The sequence below is a fragment of the Hyperoodon ampullatus genome, assembly GCF_949752795.1.
Source record: "Hyperoodon ampullatus genome assembly, chromosome: 5".
Classification (NCBI taxonomy): domain Eukaryota; kingdom Metazoa; phylum Chordata; class Mammalia; order Artiodactyla; family Ziphiidae; genus Hyperoodon; species Hyperoodon ampullatus.
The window spans coordinates 132,877,165-132,897,693 of NC_136918.1; the positions used below are offsets into that span (position 1 = coordinate 132,877,165).

Below are 20,529 nucleotides of genomic sequence, written 5' to 3' on the forward strand. Positions count from 1 at the left end.
GAACTTCTGCTAGGAGGTCTCAATAGGCCACGCATGGGCTCTCCTTTCAAAAGAGGGAGTGTCAGGAGGTACAGCGAGTTGGACTTGAAACTTCCCCACCTGCTCTTTGTCACTGGAGGTATATATCTCGGAACCTACTTGTCATAGATTCCCACACGGTCAACTCCCAATGTGATGGCTGCCAACTGGCAGCATTCTCAGGGATGAATACTGTTGGGTAACACAGGGGACCCCCCCCAGCAGTCAACACGTTGGTTACAAGGCACACCCTTCTGGGGTTTTCAGTATTGACAGGGTAAACACCCTGGAAGCCCCATGAGTAGATTGGCAAAGACCCCCCCACGTCTATCAAAACCAGGAATCAAAACAGTTTCTCTATGAGGGTATTAGGGGGAAAGTTTTGGTCCCAATCAAAAAAGAGGAGGGAGCTGAGAGGTCTTCTATTTTCTCAGCTTAGCACATAAGAAAACCCAGATCAGGGTATGTGAAAATGTAGTACTCAAGACAATGGTGGGAAAGCGCTCCCAGAAAGAGTTCTAACCCACTATTACACTCAAGGTGTTGTAGGGAACAAAATCAACAAAGGGCACATGTTTACGTTAAATATGTAAACATTTTCTCTTCTCTATTTTCATCACGTTCTAAGCTAAAGGTAAACAAAGGTTATAAAAGGAATAAATGATAATGTGCTGACATACATAGATGTTTACATAACTACGTCAATATCAGTTAAGCTTATCGTCACAAAATGATGCTAAGAACCACTGTATAAATGGTATTAAAGCTAAAAATTCTAGAAAAAAAATATACATGCGGTCTCATATTTATAAATAGATACATATACACATACATGTAGGCAGATACACACACATACCCAAACACACACCCACATTTGTCCCTCAGTATCCATGGGGAATTGGTTCCAGGACCCCTAAAGATACCAAAATCCTCCCATCCTCAAGTCCCTTATATATAATGGCATAGCACTTACATATAACCTACATAACAATCTCCTGTGCACTTTAAATCATCTCTAGATTACTTATAATACATAATACCATGTAAATCTATGTAAATAGTTGTAAGGACAATGTAAATATTATGTAAATAGTTTGGCAAATTCAAGTTTTGCTTTTTAGAACTTTTTGTAATTTATTTTTTTGAATATTTTCAATCCATGGTTGGTTGAATCCCCAGATGCAGAACCTGTGGAAACAAAGGGTTGACTCTGTGTGTGTGTGTGTGTGTGTGTGTGTGTGTGTGATAGCACACATCAATATCTGAGCTTCTTGTGTTTGCCTGATTGTTTACTTCTTTATTATCATCTCTCCCACAAGAATATAGGCTCCAATAGGACAAGAACTCTGGAGTCGTTGGCTGCTATAGCCCTAATCAGAGGACAGTAACTGACATACGCCAGGCACTCACATTTATTTGTTGACTGAATGAATAAATCAACAAACACCGAAAAGCAGAAGCAGAGATCCTACATACCACAGTCACAACAATTAAACAGTAACTCTTTCGTGTATGATTTTAGAAAAACACAGTCCCGAAGAGAAACGCAAACAACCACAAATACTCTCAGTTACCAGCTGACCAGTTAGTTTAGTCTGTTTAACAAATGGACTGTTTATTTAAGGTTCTTATAGTAACTACTCTAACTGTTGGGGGCCTTGTAAACTGCACAAGTTACTACTGCTCCCAAGACAATAATGACTCAAAATGAGCAAAGGGATTTAGAAGAAAAGGAAAAAAAGAACTGGCAAAAGAACTGCTGGACAAGAGCTCAAGAGTTTCTCAATGATCTTGGCCCAGACAGTGCCTCTCTTTGTGGCCGGAACCTGATTACTCTATCATTCTGCTCATCTGTGCAAACAAGAACAATGATTACCTTCTTTCAAAGAGTACAGCGGGGACCCTTCAGTTAATTACTGAAAATCACTGAGCATGATGGGAAGCCCTCCTGGTGAATGGTACTTCAAGTGTAGCTCAAATCTCCTTCTCTAGCCCTGTTGCCCTCACACCTCCTCCTCCCATGCTCCTCACTTAATAGAAGAAAAAAAAAAAAAGTCTGGACAAAGGCTAAATTGAAGAATGTTTCAACCCCAAGGAGAAAAAAATTCTCTGGGGTCAAATGACAAGGAGAGAAGGAAAAAATAAGTAACCAATAAATCAGACAGTAAAAATTCCCTGCCCAGGATCTTCTATAGGAGAGAGAGCAACAAACAGGAAGAGATACCCAACAGGCTTGCTTAACTTGTTCTGATTGAAACGTCTCATGGAAAAGAGAAGTTTCCAAGGACATATACACACTCAGAACCACTGCTGCAGCTAGCAAAAAAAAAAAAAAAAAGAACAAAGGAACAGAGAGTGGCACATATGGAATTAAATATTCTCCTTCAAAATCACTGACCAAATAAACTTAAAAGAGTTACTAACCCTCCCACCCCCATCGTCTGCTGGTCAGATTGTAATAGCCTGTCCATCAAAAGAAAAGTACATGCAAATCATAGATATTGAGACAGAGGAAATTAGAAGGTCTGGAGATAAATTATGGAAGGGTAATTCAGTCGCTTCTACTTCCCCGTCTCTGAGAGGTTAGCTCCAATGGCTTTGAAGAAAATAATAAAGGCACAGAAGTTTTAGGTTGACAGCAAAATTATTTTCTCCAAAGTCTACCAAGCCCAGGAGAAGGAAAGAGCCTTCTGGATAGCTTGGGATTTAGTATTAATACTGATGCCACATCATGGGTATCATAAGCTTCCTTAATAAAAATGCTCCCTCAATTTACGACATTCTCACAGTGTGGTAAACAAGATTTTTTATCCCAATATTTTTGCAGAACAGGCAAACTGAGATTTGGCTAAGTTACAAAGTGGTGTCCAGGTCTCACAGAAACAGACCGAGAGCCACAAACTGAAAACTGTTTGCCAGATTTATTCATCACAGCACTTTGATCCATCCCTACTAAAAAACAGGACTTAATAGCTATATGGAGAGGTGGTAGCCAGGGAGACCAAGAGCTGAGCTGTAATTAGTAGAACAAATCAGGATGCCAGTTTTAATAACTCCAGAAATTTGTTTAAGACTTCTTTAAAAATGTAAATCTACCCTAATTATCTGAATGATGACGCTAATCTATTTATAAAGAATACAAACGGCTCTGACTGAATTACAGCTCTGAATTCAATGGAAGGGTACAGCTGACACGGCAAGCCAAGAGCAGCACAGCTAAGGCTCTTCAAGGCGGTTTCTGGAACCTAGGACTTAATATTTAATTTCACAGCAAATGTGCTAAGGTGCAGTACATTTTAAGTGGGTGTTGATTTGGATGGGCTAAAAGCATGTTACTCGCATAGCAATTTTTGAGAAAAAAGGGGCCCAAAGTACATAAAGCTGTTCGCAATTTAGCAAGTACATGAAATTACAGACTGCAGACATACAGCTACACAACCTGCCGCTCTGGAGGTCAGATGAAAATTCTCTTCCCCAAGCAACTACATATGTTGGGCTGATAAGAAGGTCATGGCCTTCTTCAAATGCATCAGGTATTTATGGTCACCAAAACCATGGTAAAAAATAAAGTGAAAAGGAAGATTTCCAAAGAGATCTATGTTCAATATATGGTGTATGTGTTTCCACGTGGGCAAGTGAGAGAGAGGAAAAACACATTTACGCATGAGAGAACAAGCTTTCCACTTACCATTTCCATGAGGTAAATATGAAAAGTATGTATTGGGGTTAAAAACATGACACTGCCTAAAAATGACATGAGTTATCCACAAGCACCACATGCAAAGATCTCTTAAGGTAATACCTTTCATATTTTCTTTGCACAATAATTAAGGGCCCATCGAGAGAGGCTTAAGTAATAAATGTCAGAATAGATTCAAGTGAAGATTTGCATCCATGACCCAGGGAGGACATATCAGAAGTCCACACAGAGCAGTAAACTAGAAAACTACTTCAGAGACTCTTGTCAACTCGGGCTCAGGATTAATAGTCAAGATGAATATTTTTTCAAAAATTCATCAGCTTTTACTCACCAGCGCATGAAAAGATGATACAGAAAAGATTCCAAGGCGGCCCATTGCCACTTTCGTTGGACGGCTTGCAAAGGCAAGTAGCCTTTTAGGGTTGGGGAGCTCCCCACCTTGGAGGCTGGCTAAATAACAGCGGTAGCGAAACAGGTCCATTTGGAACTGTTCAAGATTCTGCTCCCAAACAAAGATCTACAGTGGTGAAAATATGGGAAAAGAGTGGGGAGAAAGAGGGAAAACAAGCGTTAATTTTATCCCACACAAATGTACAAATTTCTGTTATAAAGGTATTAATTTTAGTCCTAAGGGGTAAATACCAGGTACCCTAAATTTCTTAGGTAATAGGTCAAGTATTACTGTTTCCATAGCTTACATGCTTTTCTGCAAACATCTATAGACATAAATTCAGTATGATAAATAGAAGAGATATCCTTAGTTGCTCTCTTCCCTCCCATCATAGATTTCACATTTGCGGCCATGATATGTCCATTAGCTCCAGGCTCTGGACCACAAATCCAAGGGAGAAGACGTAAAAAAATGGAGGATTTCCAGCACTGGAGAATTATATGACTTACCAAGAGGTGGATTTTCATAGGAAGACAATGAAGAAGAAAAGCGAGGTGATTTCAAAATCAGAGGCAAATAAGCCAAGAGCTTTGGGGAAGAGGTGGGTGGTAGAGAGTACAGGGTGGGACAGTGGAAAACTAGATGGTATAGACCCAGACTCTGGAATACATAGTTCCAACCAGAGGATATATCCAAGATATTTCCACGTTTTTCAAAATGGCAAAATAATACCTACCTCCTGAGGCTGATGTGATGGTTGAATAAGATAATGCAACAATAAGAGTGGGACCAGGGTCTGGCATATAGTGAAGGCTCAGAGATGTTAGCTATGATGTGGATATTGATTAATGGTTGATATCTACCTTTTTACTTCAACTTAAAATACAGTGTTAGTGTAAACACATATCCATAGCACTATTCACAACAGTCAAATAATGGAAACAGCCCAAATGTCTATCAACAGATGAATGGGTAAACAAATTGTGGCATATACATACAATGGAATAATATTCAGCCTAAAAGGAATGAAGTATACATACTGAAATGTGGATCAATCTCCAAAACATTATGCTAACTGAAAGATGTCAGACACAAAAGGTCACATATTATGCAAGTGCATTTTTATGAAACATCCGAAATGGGTAAATCCATAGAGGCAGAATGCCAGGGCAGAGGGGAACAACAGCTTAAAAGGTATGGGTTTCCTTTTGAGGTAGATGACAATGTGTTGGAACTAGACAGAGGTTGTGGTTACTCAACATTGTAAATGTACTAAATGCCACTGAATTGTATGCTTTAAAGTGGTTAATTTAGTGTTATGTGAATTTTACCTGTTTAAAAAAAATACAGTACCGGGTAATAGAGGGAAAGAATAGACAGAGAGAAATATGGAAGATCACATGCTGGTCAATTACTTAAATAGTGTTTATTCACATAATTATTTCCCAACATATTAGGCAAAGTTTCAAAGTGTTACTAGGTGGCTATCACTGACTTTAAAACAACTAAATTGAAGGCAAAAATGTCCTCTCTTATCTCACGAAATCTTTCCCTTTCAGCATGAAATATACTTGTGCACATATACAGCAATTATACATATATTTTTAAAACACACTCTACCTTTCCCCAAATTTAGAAGTCTAAATTTATTGAGGAGTCAGGAATGAATCCCCATCACAGTTAAGCACCAAGTTAACCTGATAACGTGGGGAATGAAATTGCAGACTTTCCAGTTACACAGATCCCCAAGAACAGCATGCCATTGGTAGGAGCGGGTGGGCTCTGTTATTAGATTTCTGTCTTTCATTCAATTTAATATTGTTCCCTTTAGTTCATAACAATCAACTGTGAACCTAAGTTCACTGTGAACGGGTGAGGAAAACTGACAGTCACAATAAAGAATTTAGCAGTCAGGATGACAAGCTGACAGCGAGATAACCGATCATGTTTCTTGATTCCAAGGCAGCAGAAAAACTTTCAAGACCTAAGGATTTTGCCCACGTCTAAACACGGAAGAACAATTACCTGATCCAATATAGTTTTCTTCTTCTTTGAATCAGTGACTGAAGACAGCTGCATTTCGCCCATTTTCTTCATCTTTTCATCCATATCAATCTTCTGTTCCAGTTTTTTGATTTCCGACTTCAGCAGTTGGAGCGTGTCTTCTTTGTGATGGTGCCTTGCGACAGCGGCTGCACAGGCAGAATGGATGGCAGTGATCCAGTTCTCCAGCTCCGTCTGGCTGGTGGTCTGTGATGGGGGAGGTAGGGGCCAAGAAGAAACAGCCACCTCTTAGGTTATCATAGACAAACCAGTGCATTTCCAGACAAGCCATGGCTGGGAGTCAAGGAGGCAGGTCTAGACACCCCATGAGGAAGGCTAACCTTTCTGAACTCCTCCTTCAGAGAACACCTAAAAGAAGTTAGTCTTAGGTCAGACACCAACCCCCCCACCCCACCCCCAGCCCCCAACAGCTGATGGGAATGAGGCCACCATGTCTGCTCACCCAATGTACTTACTGAACTCACTTGTTGCAGTGGACCGAACATGTGTCCCCCACCCCCAATTCAAACACTGAAATCATAACCCTCAGTGTGATGGTATTAGGAGGTGGAGCCTTTGGGAGGTAATTAGGTCATGAGGGTGGAGTCTTCATACAGGGGATTAGTGACCTTCTAAGAAAGAGGCCAAAGAGCTAGCTAGCTCCCTTCTACCATGTGAGGACACAACAAGAAGACAGCCATCTATGAATCACAGAATGGGCCTGACCAGAACCCAACCATGCTTCCACCCTGATCTCAGACTTCCAGCCTCCAGAATGTTTCTAAGCCACCCAGTCTACGGTAGTTTGCACTAAAATACTTGTATATGTGATAATCCTATACAGACAGCTTAGTTTCCAGTTAAGTGGGTTGCTATGAAGCAAAGGTCAGTTTCCAGAGAGGACTGGTCAGTTCCATGGTAAGAGTGAGGCCGAGGGATATTATTGGCCAAGGAAGATGCAACAAACCTTCCCCCAGTGAACCACAGTGACCCCAGTCCACAGGTCCCCTGCCAGAGCCAAGCAGCCATGACAAAACTAGGGCTGGGAAGGTAGTTCAAGGAGTGAGAAGCAATACCGTCTTAGGGAAGTGTCTAGGAATAGCAACCACTCAGCAGGATCCCAGCCACTAAGAATGACCAGGTCAAAAGGGATTTAAAGACAATGCTGGCTAACACCCACCAATGGGCAGGTAACCTCAAAGTGGGCTTGCTGTGACTCACAGCGTTCTGAAAGGCAAAAGTTGGGGGGATAGCTCATGTGTAACAATGTGCCAGATTAATTCTTTAGGAACTCAATCAATGAGTATCGCCTCAAACCTAGAGAAGTTTAGTAAATGCTCAGAAGTCAGCTCATCTGAACGAAGGGTCTTTTTGGCTACTTCAATATTAAAGTAGCTGACGGCATCATTTTTCACGCACAAAACACTGTTATTTCTTTTTCCCCCTCTGATGCATCTTCTTAGTTTCCTGACTCATTTGAGCCATGGTTTGCAAACAAAATGCTATTAACAGGACCCCACCCACATGACTGAAATTTAAGTGAAGGCACCACCGCAGGTGTCTATATTATTTCTGAATCTCATCATATTCCACAAAAGAAACTGCATCAAATGTTACAAATGGTGTCTGCCAGCAGAGACACCACACACTGGACAAACCTAGACAATCTGTCAGTTGTTATGTTTACAACAAAATATTTGCCTGTATCTAAAGGAGACTTCAGTAGCTAGGCATTCTCCTAAAGAAACAGCAGAAGTACCACCTGATAAAGCAAACGGAATCATTTTGTGAGGACTGAGTGGGAAAAGAAGAAGAGAAAAAGACATTGGAAGTCAAAGGTAAACACTTGTAGGTAGAGAAAGTTAGGAAAAAAGGCAATGTGTGTATATGAGATTCATCTTTTTTTTCACTACACACCTAGGACTTAATCATCTTATAATTGGAAGCTTAGAACTGACTAAGCTTAGAACTGACTACCTTTATCCATTTCACCCCCCATTCCTCCCTTTAATTCTTTGAGAGTTAAAAACTCCACTTCGAATTCTTAATATTTAATCTCCTCTTGGAAAGTAACTACGTTACATTTTGTTTTTGTGTATCACTTTAAAGTTATTCAAGAAAAACACAGACTTTAAGATCCCCCAACATATAAAACCACTATGCTTCCTCCTGCCTAGTGCAACTAAAACATTTGCTGTCTCTCCATGCCTCAGCATCAGTGGGTATTTTGCCAGATGGGGTTATTCACCGCCCCCTTCCCCCCACTTTCTAAAATTTATTAGAGAAGGAATCAGTTCAGATGGGAAAACAATCACGTAAGGATTCTTTTCTGAAAGAAAAACTTCCAAGAAGAAAATACCAAGTGCTGGTGAAGATATGGAGCAACCAGAGTTCTTATGAGCTGCTGGAGAGTAAACTGGTATAACTGGTTTGGAAAACTATTTGGTACTACCTCCTAAAGTGGAATATATGCACACCTTGTGACGCCCGAAATGCACTTGTGGGTATATTCTCAACAGAAATGCATTCCTGTGCTCACGAAAATATATGTCCCAAAATGTTCACAGCAGTACCGCTTGCAATGGACAAAACTAGAAACTATCCCAACACCTGTCTACAGGAGACTGAATGAATAATGTGTATAATCACACAGTGCCACACTACACAGCAACGAGAATGAAAGACCAGGAACTACCCACTACAATATGGATAAATCTCACACACGTAACATCGAGGAAAAGAAGCCAGACACGGAAGAATATAGACTATAAGACTCTATTTATATAAAGTACAAACACAGGCAAAACTAATGTACACTGTTAGAAGTCAGAAGAGTTGTTTGACGGGAATTGTGGGGAGAGGGGTAGCATCTGGAAGGAAGCATAGGGAGGTCTCTGGGGTGCTGGCCACATTGTACTTCTGGATCTGGGTGCTGGTTATGTGAGTGTTATGTCACGGGTGTGCCCAGCTTGTGAAACATCATCAAGATGTGTACTTTTCTGTGTATATGGCATCCTTTAATAGACAGTTTAAAAAAGATCCTTCCAAGATATATTACCCTAATATTTAAGCATACTTTTTCTATAACTATCTTAAAAAATATTACCCTTCAGAGTCTATTTTTCAGGAAAAATTGTCACTGCAAGGTTGTAATGGAAGTTCCCAACAGCATGACCTTTTCCAGCATCACTTCTTTGTCCTCTAAAGTGCCTGGCAGCATCTGATAAACAGCTAGTCCCCTGAGCCAAAATATGCTTTTCCCCTTTGTATGCACAGCTCCATGGAAACAAGGAGCTTTTAGATGTGAAGGGAGCTGGTGTTTTCACCCATGTGAAAAGGATACTGGGGGGTGTTTCAGATGGAATCCATGCAGAGGTAGCATGTCACTAATGAAGAGAGGATGTGTCTCCAGTAAAAACAGCTGGTGCATCAGTGCTCAGTGAGAGGTCAGTATCTATTCCCCCAAGACGATCCTCACTCATCTCTGCCTCCCCTCCCCGTCCTCCACCCCCAGCCCAGGGGAAGAAAAGTAAATACCTACAACCCTGACATAATATCTGAGGAATAGTTAGAAAGAGCTTAAAACTCCTGATACAAACTCTGCTAAATACAAGTTATAAACTTAACATTTTAAATAAATATATTCATCTAGAAGGGGTCCAGGTGACGATTTTACAGATGAAGAAACTAAAGCCCAGTAAAATTAGAGATGACCCAGTCCTTTATTATAAACCCTGATCTCCTTCAATCCTGTTCTTTAAAAAAAATTTTTTTAATATACTACACACACCACTCCAGAGCCCCGCCCCCCAGCTCTCACCAATTGCTCTAAAAACCTAGCTGTGGGGTTTTTAGCGTTGCCCACTCCTTTTGAGCTCTCCCTAGGGACACAGAGGGATGGAATTTTCCTGGTCCCTGTGAAGTTAGGTGTGGCTATGCCATTTGCCTGGGGCCAATGAATCTGAGTAGAAGCACCATGTGTTACTAGTAAACAAAAGCCTGATTCACCCTATTCTTGTCCTTTTGCTTGCAGTCCTGGAATTGTGGGGCAAGATGGAGCTTCTGTCAGCCTGGGTCCCTAAGTGTCTAGGATGAGAAGAGCTTCATAGACAATGTCCTACAGACACATAGCCAGAATGAAAAGGTATGTTAAGCCATGGAGATGTGAGGGTTGTTCCTTACTGCAGCATAATCTAACCCATCCTGACTGATACACTAGCAAAGTAAGAATTCCATTTCAAAATAAGTAATGTTTTTTAAATAAGAGTCTGTATAATACACTGTTACCCTCCAAGAGGAGCCACAAGCTGATAGGTTCTGCAGAACAACAGCTTTTTGGTCTCTTCACTTAATGTAAAGAGAGCTCCTTCTTCCTTCTGCCTGTGAGATTCTCCTCAAACTCAGCCAGGGGCAACACACCCCATTCTCATGTCAGAGAGTTTATGTTTGCCTCCCACTTAAGAGGTGGAAATGAAGGAAACTGATACTAGTTGATGAAGCTCAACATCCTTTGAAAGGTGTAGCTATCCTGGAATTTATTTATTCAAGAGAAAGGAAGATGGTGGTTGCCAGTGGTTAGGGGAAGAGGAAAATGGGGAGTTCGATGGGTACAGAGTTTCAGTTCTACAAGATGAAAAGATCTCTGGAGATGGATGGTGGTGATGGGTACACAACAATGTGAATGCGCTTAATGCCGCTGAACTGTGCCCTTGGACACAGTTAAGATGGTATGTTATGTATATTTTAGCACAACTTAAAATTTTTTAAATAAGATAAAATAAAAAGGAGAAAAAACATACCAAGTCTCACAACCTAGAGAAAGATGTTTAGAAAAGTATGATCACAGCGTTATGAAAAATATAGCCATCAGCCTTTTAACCATTAAGTACGCTCAAGTCTCCAACTGCTTTTAAAACCTGTCAGAGGCTGAAGGCAATTCCATTAGAGAGAATTTTTGCTCCTACTGTCCTGCCTAAATAAAACAGCAGTCTCTTCCATTCTCTACCATTAGGACACATCAATTTCCAAGGACAATTCACTAAATGAGCTTTTCAGCAGAGTCTGTCCTTTGGCAGCGGCCTACACGGGCTACGTGTGACTGAGAGGGTGGGAAAGACGGCGCTGACTGCTGTCAGCAGCAGGTTAAGTAGAGACAACTCTTGAAACAGTTCCTAGCCGTTTGCAGGCTTAACACTTCTGAGCTGATCAGAGCAGACCACTAACTTGATACCGTGTTCTCCAGTGTGGCCACGCCAGGATTTCAACTCTGATGTGCTAGAAAAAGCTTTTCAAAGCCGCCAACTGTGCATCACCTTCTCGAACCAGGCAAGTTTAATTAGGGATACCAGGTCCACTCCAGCGCCCTCCATCAGAATCCAGTGGTCAGAAAGGCAGGAAGGAGAGACCACCAAGTGGTACCGTCTCAACTTCTTCCACATGCATCACTTTCCACTAAACAAACGGCAGCAGACAGGTAGAGAGAGTGAATTGTGTGCTTCTTCCTTTTTGCCTGCTGGGGATGCCATAAATACTGTATAAAGTTCAGGGAAGGGAATAAGCAAAGTTCTTGCTGACAGAGGAATATAATCAGCAAAAAGTGCATTTTGCATAAGAGCCCCTTTGAGCGCAGAGTTAAGATGAAGCACAGGGCTTCATTATGTATTTAAATAGATCCAGCTTCAATTACCCAACTGAATGGAGGATACTTCGTGATTCCAGATAATCAATGGTTTACGTGAGTCGCAGGAAAGGGAAATTCATTTTAAACAAGAGAGGTACTAGAGAATATATGCCAGATCCAGGAAACTAAAATGTCAGATAATTTGAGTTTATAGAAGCACAAGAATAATTGTAAAGTAGGTTGAACTTTTTTCCACTTTAAAAAAACAAAAAGGAGAATAAAGTTATGCATTAATTTTAAGAGGCTAGGTGGGAATGAAGTTCCTGTGTGAGTTCCTGAAAAGTCTTTTTTCTCATTGGTTCTCTGCTTAACACATTTTAGAGTTTTATTTATACAAGACTTAATTAAACCATCAGTGTTAATACCTATAAAGAAAATGACAGATATGACCCCATAATTGTAATCTGGGGCTCCTCTCATCCACTGGGGAAAGTCATGTAACTGGGCACCACTCCCACCCTTACCTCCCACCTCTCACCCACCCCAGGTGAACTCTTTCAAGAATAAGAGAGGCGGGCTTCCCTGGTGGCGCAGTGGTTGGGAGTCCGTCTGCCGATGCAGGGGACGCGGGTTCGTGCCCCGGTCCGGGAGGATCCCACATGCCGCGGAGCGGCTGGGCCCGTGAGCCATGGCCGCTGAGCCTGCGCGTCCGGAGCCTGTGCTCCGCGGCGGGAGAGGCCACAACAGTGAGAGGCCCGCGTACCACAAAAAAAATAAATAAATAAAATAAAAAGAATAAGAAAGGCTCCAGGCTCCAGGAAGCCAGACACAAAAAAAGGAACTGTTTACTGCAAACAAAGGAACACATGGAAACCTGACCCAGTGAGTGGCCATGGCAAAGCTGAGTAGCCCCCAGAAAAGGCCAACAAATATTATCAACTGGATCCCCTCCACAAAAGGCCTCCCAATCTGTTCATGCTGTCATAGCCACCAGTAGACGACAATGTGCACTGATGAGATCCAAGCACTTCTTTGGTATCTCATACTTAAATGTGGTCAGACAACTAAGGATCACCAGACATGTGATGAAAAGCCTCCAGCATAAAAGGCAGACACCAGAGCATATGGATGAGTTAACACGGTGACTGCTATGCATGAGGTCTAGAGAGAGACAAGATTGAAGCGGGAGGATAAAGGGCCAGGGGAGGGCAGGCTCCAGGGGGAAAAAACAGTACTAATCAACTATTTAATGAATTGGAGATTTAGAAAATATTGTGAAGTAACCAGAAATAAGCAAATTAAGCAGGAAAAAAAAAAGATAATCATTAACTATGGGCAAAAAACAAAATGTTGTTCAAGAAAGGAAATAAAATGATAGTACACTATTTGGCTCAGCAGCTGATACTATTTATATGGTCATACAGCAAGGTGACATCAAAACAGCGTAACAGGGCTTCCCTGGTGGCGCAGTGGTTGAGAGTCCACCTGCCAATGCAGGGGACATGGGTTTGTGCCCCGGTCCGGGAGGATCCCACATGCCGCGGAGCGGCTGGGCCCGTGAGCCATGGCCGCTGAGCCTGCGTGTTGGAGCCTGTGCTCCGCAACGGGAGAGGCCACAACAGTGAGAGGCCCGAATACCGCAAAAAAACAAAAAAAAAAAACAAAAAAAAACAGCGTAACAGGGACTACCAATTTAACCCCAAATTTCATGTAACCATATAGAAAATGAGGAAAGGAGAATGTGTACATAATATAGCTAGATATTCATCTCTCACAACAGAAAATCAGTAGTTAATGTCTAAGGTCAGTTAAGACATAGTATTGAGACAGGCTGGGACCTGGGACCCTTTGCTGCATTACTTGCACCTGGACAAACATCTCCACCAGCAATAGAATACAAAGTAACTATAAGGGACTAAAAATAACTGCATACATGTGCAGTTGGAGCAAATTATGAACAATAAGATACAAAAAGACCAAAAACCCAACTGCCACTTTTGAGGTGTCAGGAGCACAAGCAGGGTACTGTGCATGATCCCTGTGCATAGCACCACCAAGGGGGTGGGCAAACCACCCCTCCTGCCCGACCCACCAATCCATCCCCACCCTCACCCCATTGAAGGGTCAAGCTTGCCCCCCTTCAGAGAGTGAGCAAGGGAAACTGTTACTTGTTTCTCTCCCTCATGTTGCAGCTCCAGTCCCAGTAAAGCCTTGCCAGAACTTCTCATCTCCCCTCTTACCAATTTCTACTGATTAAGGAGTCCAAGAATCCTGGTCAGTAACAGTATAAGCATATTGATGAGAAATGAGGGTAAATGCAAGAAAAAGCAAACAAACAAAACAAAACAACAACAACAAAAAAACCAGTTAAAATAGTGGAGTACAGTTGCTTAAGGGAATGAGGATTGGAAGAGAGGGTAAGGAAGTATGGGAAGAGAATTTCACTTTAATTCTTTTAACGTTAATTGAATTATTTAAAACTATGTGTTCAAAACAGAAACCAACTCACAGACATAGAAAACAAACTCATGGTTATCAAAGGGGAAAGGCAGCAGGGGGTAGGGAGATAAATTAGGAGTTTGGGATTAGCAGATACAAACTATTACATATAAATTAGATAAACAACCAGGTTCTACTGTGTAGCACAGGGAACTACATTCGACATCTTGTAATAAACTATAATGGAAAAGAATCTGAAAAAGGTATATATATAAAACTGAATCACTTTGCCGTACACTTGAAACAAATACAACATTGTAAATCAACTATACTTCAATTACATAAATAAATAAATAAATAAATAAAGCTATCTGTTCATATTGACTTAAATACAAATTTAAAATATTGTAAAAAGGAAGAGGAATACTGTTAGTAACATTATTTGGATGATACATAACAGTATACAAATTATATGCAAAAATCTAACTCGGCCACAATTACATCTCTGCACTGTACTTTTTTTTTTAAAGTTGAGATAGTAAGCGGCAGAGCTAGGACTAGAACTCGGGGGTTTTTTTGTTTTTATTTATTTTTTTTATTTATTTAGAAGATGTTGGGGGTAGGAGTTTAATAATTTATTTATTTATTTTTGCTGTGTTGGGTCTTCATTTCTGTGCGAGGGCTTTCTCTAGTTGTGGCAAGCGGGGGCCACTCTTCATCAAGGTGCACGGGCCTCTCACTATCGTGGCCTCTCTTGTTGCGGAGCACAGGCTCCAGACACACAGGCTCAGTAGTTGTGGCTCACGGGCCTAGTTGCTCCACGGCATGTGGGATCTTCCCAGACCAGGGCGCGAACCTGCGTCCCCTGCATTAGCAGGCAGATTCTCAACCACTGTGCCACCAGGGAAGCCCCTGTGCACTGTACTTTTAACATATGTGGAGAAACCTCTGAACACATTAATAGCAGGGCATGCACTGCAAACAATTACAAGCCCTGTGCATCATTTTGCACTTCAACATCCATACTCTCCCACAATACTCACCTTAGAGCAGGGCCAATGGCACCTCATCCTTTGCAAAGGCCCCCTCTGGTACTGGGAATGGGCTGGGTCCAGGAGGGACCCCATTCACTTTCTCCCCTTCAGGGAGCTCTCTGATCCTCTATCCCAAATGAGGCATTCATAGGATGCCCTAAGGAGCTCTTGAACTTGAGTCTATGGCTCGTGGGTCATATCTGCTATTTCTTTCACCAGATGGCATGAGATTGAGCCACCAGAATGGTGCTGACAAGATGATCTGGGTTGAGTCCAATTCTTTACAGAGATTAAAAAATTTGGCCTGGAGTTCCACACATGCCATCGGTGACCCTTCTTCACAACCAACTTATGCCAAAACCAAAGGTAAATATTTCTAAGTGGCTGGCGAGAGGCAGGGAAATGATCTACAGTGATGAGAAAACAGGACTTAGCTAGAGACCAAGTCAACACTTAACAATGAGAATACAGACCAAACATTGAATTTGTCATATCTCTAGATACCTCCAAGTTAGGAGGGATATAAACATCAGGGAAGATCAAATTAAGATCCTAGATGATTTCATTAGACAGACGAAAACCACAAAGGTAAAATTTCAAAGAGGTAAATCTAAGTTCTGCATTTGGACTTTTCAAAAAATCTATTAAAATAAGATGGAGAAGACCTTGATGCTGAGGGTTGGAGAGACCACAAGCTGGGTATGAGTCATCCGTTTGTTGTGGTTTCTAATAAATTAAGGAATTGACACCAGCATCATGGAGGAAATGAGAGGAACAGGAACCAAAATGCAGGCGGCACAGGGCAGAACCTGACAGGGTGTCAGGTTCTGGAACACGAGAGAGAACGTCAAGGAGAAGAACTGAATCATTGGGAGACTGGCTCGGAAACCTCAAGCAGGGAGACCTAAACAGGAGACATGGTGGAGGGAAATGAGAGCTGTTTTCAAGTATTTAGAAGGTTATGAGAAAGAATAAGCAGGAAAGGCTTACTTTAAACTCTGGGGGAGAATATGGAAGCAAAGGGAAATGGCAAAAGTCACCGGAAAGAACGTATTATCTCAACATGGCGAAGAACTTTCTAGAACTTGGAGCCAACTAACAAAGGAGATGGTTAAAGAGCTGGGAGCTTCCCAGGGATGGAAGTTGTCCAGATGTCCAGGCTGACCAGCTGTGGGGGGCCTTGCAGAGATGGTGCCTACCTTACGAGGGAGGCTGGATGTTAATCTACTCAAGTCCAAGATACTAAATCCTTTCTAAAGTCTTTTCTACCAAGTCCACGTGATGCTCCTTGTGAAAGAGGATTTCCATATTTCTTCTTAATCTGGCTGCCCTTGTCCAGGGCATATGCCAATGACCTTCATCGAGTCTGATACGTACAACCAGATGTGGCACTTGAAGATAATTCCCCAGAACGTGATAAAACTCAAAGCCTTAGACTTTTCACACAGAAGCCACACTCAACTTCTGTAAAGATACTTGGGGAACTAGTCTCATTTTCTTATAATTAAAATGCTAACTATAACATTTATTGAGCATTTGCTATCAGATACCTGACCTGCATTATCACATCCAATCCCCAACTCAACATAAAGATACAAATACTATTCTTCTTTTAAAAGGGTCTTTTTTAAAATATGCATGCTATAAAAATTAGGAGTTGGGGATCAGCAATATATATATATTTACTTATTTATATACATATATGCATGCTGTAGCCTCATACAAGTGACATTCCTAATGATAAGAAACATTCTATGGAAAGGCAGTGACCCCTTAGAGATAATATTTTCTACACTTCTTTAGATATATAATTGCATACGATTTTCTACCCAATCAGGCATCATTCTTACTCTGCCTGCTAACTATGTTCCCAAGGCATTTAATATAGGAATTTAAAACTAATATTAGGATACGTTACCATAAAAGTCACTGAGCTTTTTGGAATTTTAACATCCTCCCATAATGGATGAAGAGAGGGCCAAGAGGAAACGGTACTTTGTAGGTGATGGGTGCTATTTCTGGCTTCTAGTTGGAGGGAAGAACGCTAATTAAAATAGTTTAAATTCAGGAGCTATAGCCTCCCTTTGCAGACAGGGTAGCACTTCTTCTATATAAGCTGCTCTAACATTCATGCCCATTCCCACCCCCATCTGGCACACAAAACCCCTTTTCTACTTCTGCTGGTAACATGAATCTCCTTTCCATGGGCGAATCTGAATAACAGCATCAGATCAGAAGCATACGAGCTCCGGAAACTGTGTGCGCTGAACTGAGCCCTGGGGCTGGAATAACCTACAAATTATTTCCATAATCGTGCTTGATCTCCCTCGCTTTAGCCTCAGCCCCTACACACACAGGTTCCTTTCAAATTCAGCCCCTCCAGAGTCATGTGGATTACAATAAGTAGAAGGTAGAAAATGCCCTCATGGACCCTAAAGAGCAGTAATTTCCTCTGAAAAGGTTCATTTTGTGCTCTATCCCACGTAAGTAGCATAAAAATTTCACCAAAACAAGAGGACACAGAGGTTTTCATGAATAAGGTCCTATGTTGCCACAAAAGAATTTTATTCAATGTGACCTAATGGGTATTCAGATTCTATTAGCAATTTTATGGCCAGGAAAGTCCTTTCAAAAGGAATTCACATCATGGGTGTGTAGGTAAAAAAGAGAGTATCCTGAAATCAATGAGATTATCATCTAACCTGTATAATGAAGCAAGAATGGCCAAAATCAAGTTAGTTTTGAAATATTCCCAGTGAGTGGCTTAATTCTAAGAATGAGAAAAAGTCACGTTTTACTGTAATCACTGATTCTTGCCCATGTTCTTCTTAGGGTAAGTAGTAATAGTAATGGGATAAATAATATACTTAGACAATAAGGGGCTTTGGCGAAAGAGAGGCTTGGTTTGAATCCAGCCCCAACACTCAGTAACTGTGACTTGACATCGAATCATTAGCCTCTGTAAGCCTTAGCTTCACAAAAGGCGGTACACAATCCACATCGATTAGTCAAAATATGGATACACAATCTAATTCACTGATTTCTGGAAGAATTAAGTGGATTCACATTGTAAAACACTTTCAAGGCAGTGGCACACAATAAGGGCACAGTAAAAGATAACTGCTGGTATCATAATAATGTTATTATTGTTGTTATTGTTAAAGTAGTTAGGCATTTCCTCATTTGCAAGATATCCCATTAATTAATAAAAAGCTATGCTAGATTTGGAAACACAATGGTTTATAAGTTATATAGAAGAATATTTTCAGGAAACAGAGCATGTATATTTTTTTAATAGGATACACAAAGCACTACCCATTAGGGAAGACTTGAGAAATGAGACTACATTAAAATCTAAAAGTTTTGGTATAACAAAGAATAACTTTAAGAGAGTTGAAGGCTAACCACCTAATGGAAAAGGATATCTTCAATGCATATAGTCAACAAAGAGATGATATACAAAATATGTAAAAAACTGCTATGAATCATCAAGAGAAGAAAGATGACTAAATGGAAAAAGAGGCAGGAGACTGAAATAGAAACTTCACAAAAGATGATATTGAAATAGTCATTAAACCCATAAAAATGTGCTCAACTTCATACTAATAGTTTTTAAAAAAAGATCTGACAATAATATGTGTGGACAAGGATGAGGAAGAACTGGAATTCTCCTAGGCTGCTGATGGGAGCATAAATTATTTCAATAATTTTGGAAACTGACAGTAGCTAGGAGACTTGAATGTGTGCATATATCCCATGACCCAGCAATGGCAGTCCTAGGTATGTACCAAAAGAAATGTGGACAAATGTATCCTGAACATAGATAGAAGAATGAATACTCATAGCAATACTGCTCAGGATCCCTACAAACTGGGGTCAACTCAAATGTACATATGGAAAGGTTGTCATACATCTCAGTTAGCCTAGGACTATTGAAACTTATGCCTATTATCCTGGCGTAACTGTTAATAGTGCTGCTATAACTCTTAAAATTGTCTAGTCTCTAAAGTGTCCTCATGAGTCCATCAGAAGCAATGGGAAAATAAGAACCTCAAAAAGATGACCCTCCATAAAAGCAATAACAACACTGGCAAAAATTGTCAAGATGGACTTTTTCAGAACTCTGGAAATTAAGTCTTGCGACTTAATTGAGGTGCATTTATTGAAAAAAAAAAAAGGCTGAATCTCAGTAACAATATTAAGTATAAGGGTATCTTACTGCACTGTTCTCGTCATCTCTCTATCTCCACATTCATGTGAAAACCAGCAGTCAAACCAGCAGCCACTGAAGGGGGCAGAATGGGTTTGGAGCTCCCCCAAAACACCATTCTCAGAAAAGTCATTATCTGACCTGTTTAATACTGCATAAGAAATCCCCATTCACAGGGCTTGTAGCTATTTGACTTGACTCAGAACTCATTCATGTACACAACCCTTTACTCCAGGTCGGTTTGTAAAAAGCAATCAGTGACAACTGTTCAATATCACAGTTGCCTGAGGTTGTGGTAACAGCTGGGGCAAAACAGAGTTGACTGAGAAACTTTAGGAAAAGCTGGGGAGTAAGATATCCATAGTCCTCAGAATTTAGAAGGTCACATACATGCACAGAACTGTACACATGCTCAGAAAACCCTGAGAAGGCCCTGTGCTCACCCCTCAGGCTGATCTCGAGGCTCTGTGCAAACAGAGGTGAAGACTACGGCAGAGCTGTAAACTAACTGCCTAAGTGTTGAAGAGGTACATACAGAGGTCCTTGGGAAAGAGTAAGAGATTTATTACTTCTGGGCACTTAAGGTAATCTCTCCAATCATTAGAGAATATCAGTAGTGAAATAAAAATTATTCTCTTTTAAAAAGAACCAAATACAAATTCTAAAGTTAAAATGTAGAATAAATGAAGTGAAAAATTCAACAGAGGGGCTCAAGAGCAGATTTGAACTGGCAAAAAAAGAAAAGAATCAGTGAACTTGAAGTAGGTCAACTGAGACTATCCAGTCTAAGCAACAAAACAAAAAAAGAATACAGAAAGATGCACAGAGTCTCAGAGATCTATGAGACACAATCAAGCATACTAACTTAAACATAATAGGTGTCCCAGAAGGAGAAGAGAGAAGAGACATGAGCAGGAAGATTATTTGAAAAAATAACAGCTGAAAACTTTCCAAATGTGATTCAAACACGTATATACATCAGTACATCCAAGAAACTCAAAGAATTCCAGGTATAATAAACTGAAAGAAATCAATATTTAAACATATCATAATCAAACTGTTTAAAGACAAATA

General features: G+C 40.8%; 1 protein-coding gene across 3 annotated transcripts in view; it reads right to left on the reverse strand.

Moving 5' to 3' along the window:
* TIAM1 (TIAM Rac1 associated GEF 1) overlaps positions 1 to 20,529 on the reverse strand; it is a gene marked incomplete at both ends in the record, with an annotated part of 138,031 nt that overhangs the window by 91,830 nt on the left and 25,672 nt on the right. For all 3 annotated transcript variants that reach the window (XM_079705045.1, XM_079705044.1, XM_079705043.1), the window contains 2 exons: positions 4,050 to 4,235; positions 6,135 to 6,359. In XM_079705045.1, coding sequence (XP_079561171.1) covers positions 4,050 to 4,235; positions 6,135 to 6,359 — 411 coding nt within the window. The remainder of the gene's footprint in view (positions 1 to 4,049; positions 4,236 to 6,134; positions 6,360 to 20,529) is intronic.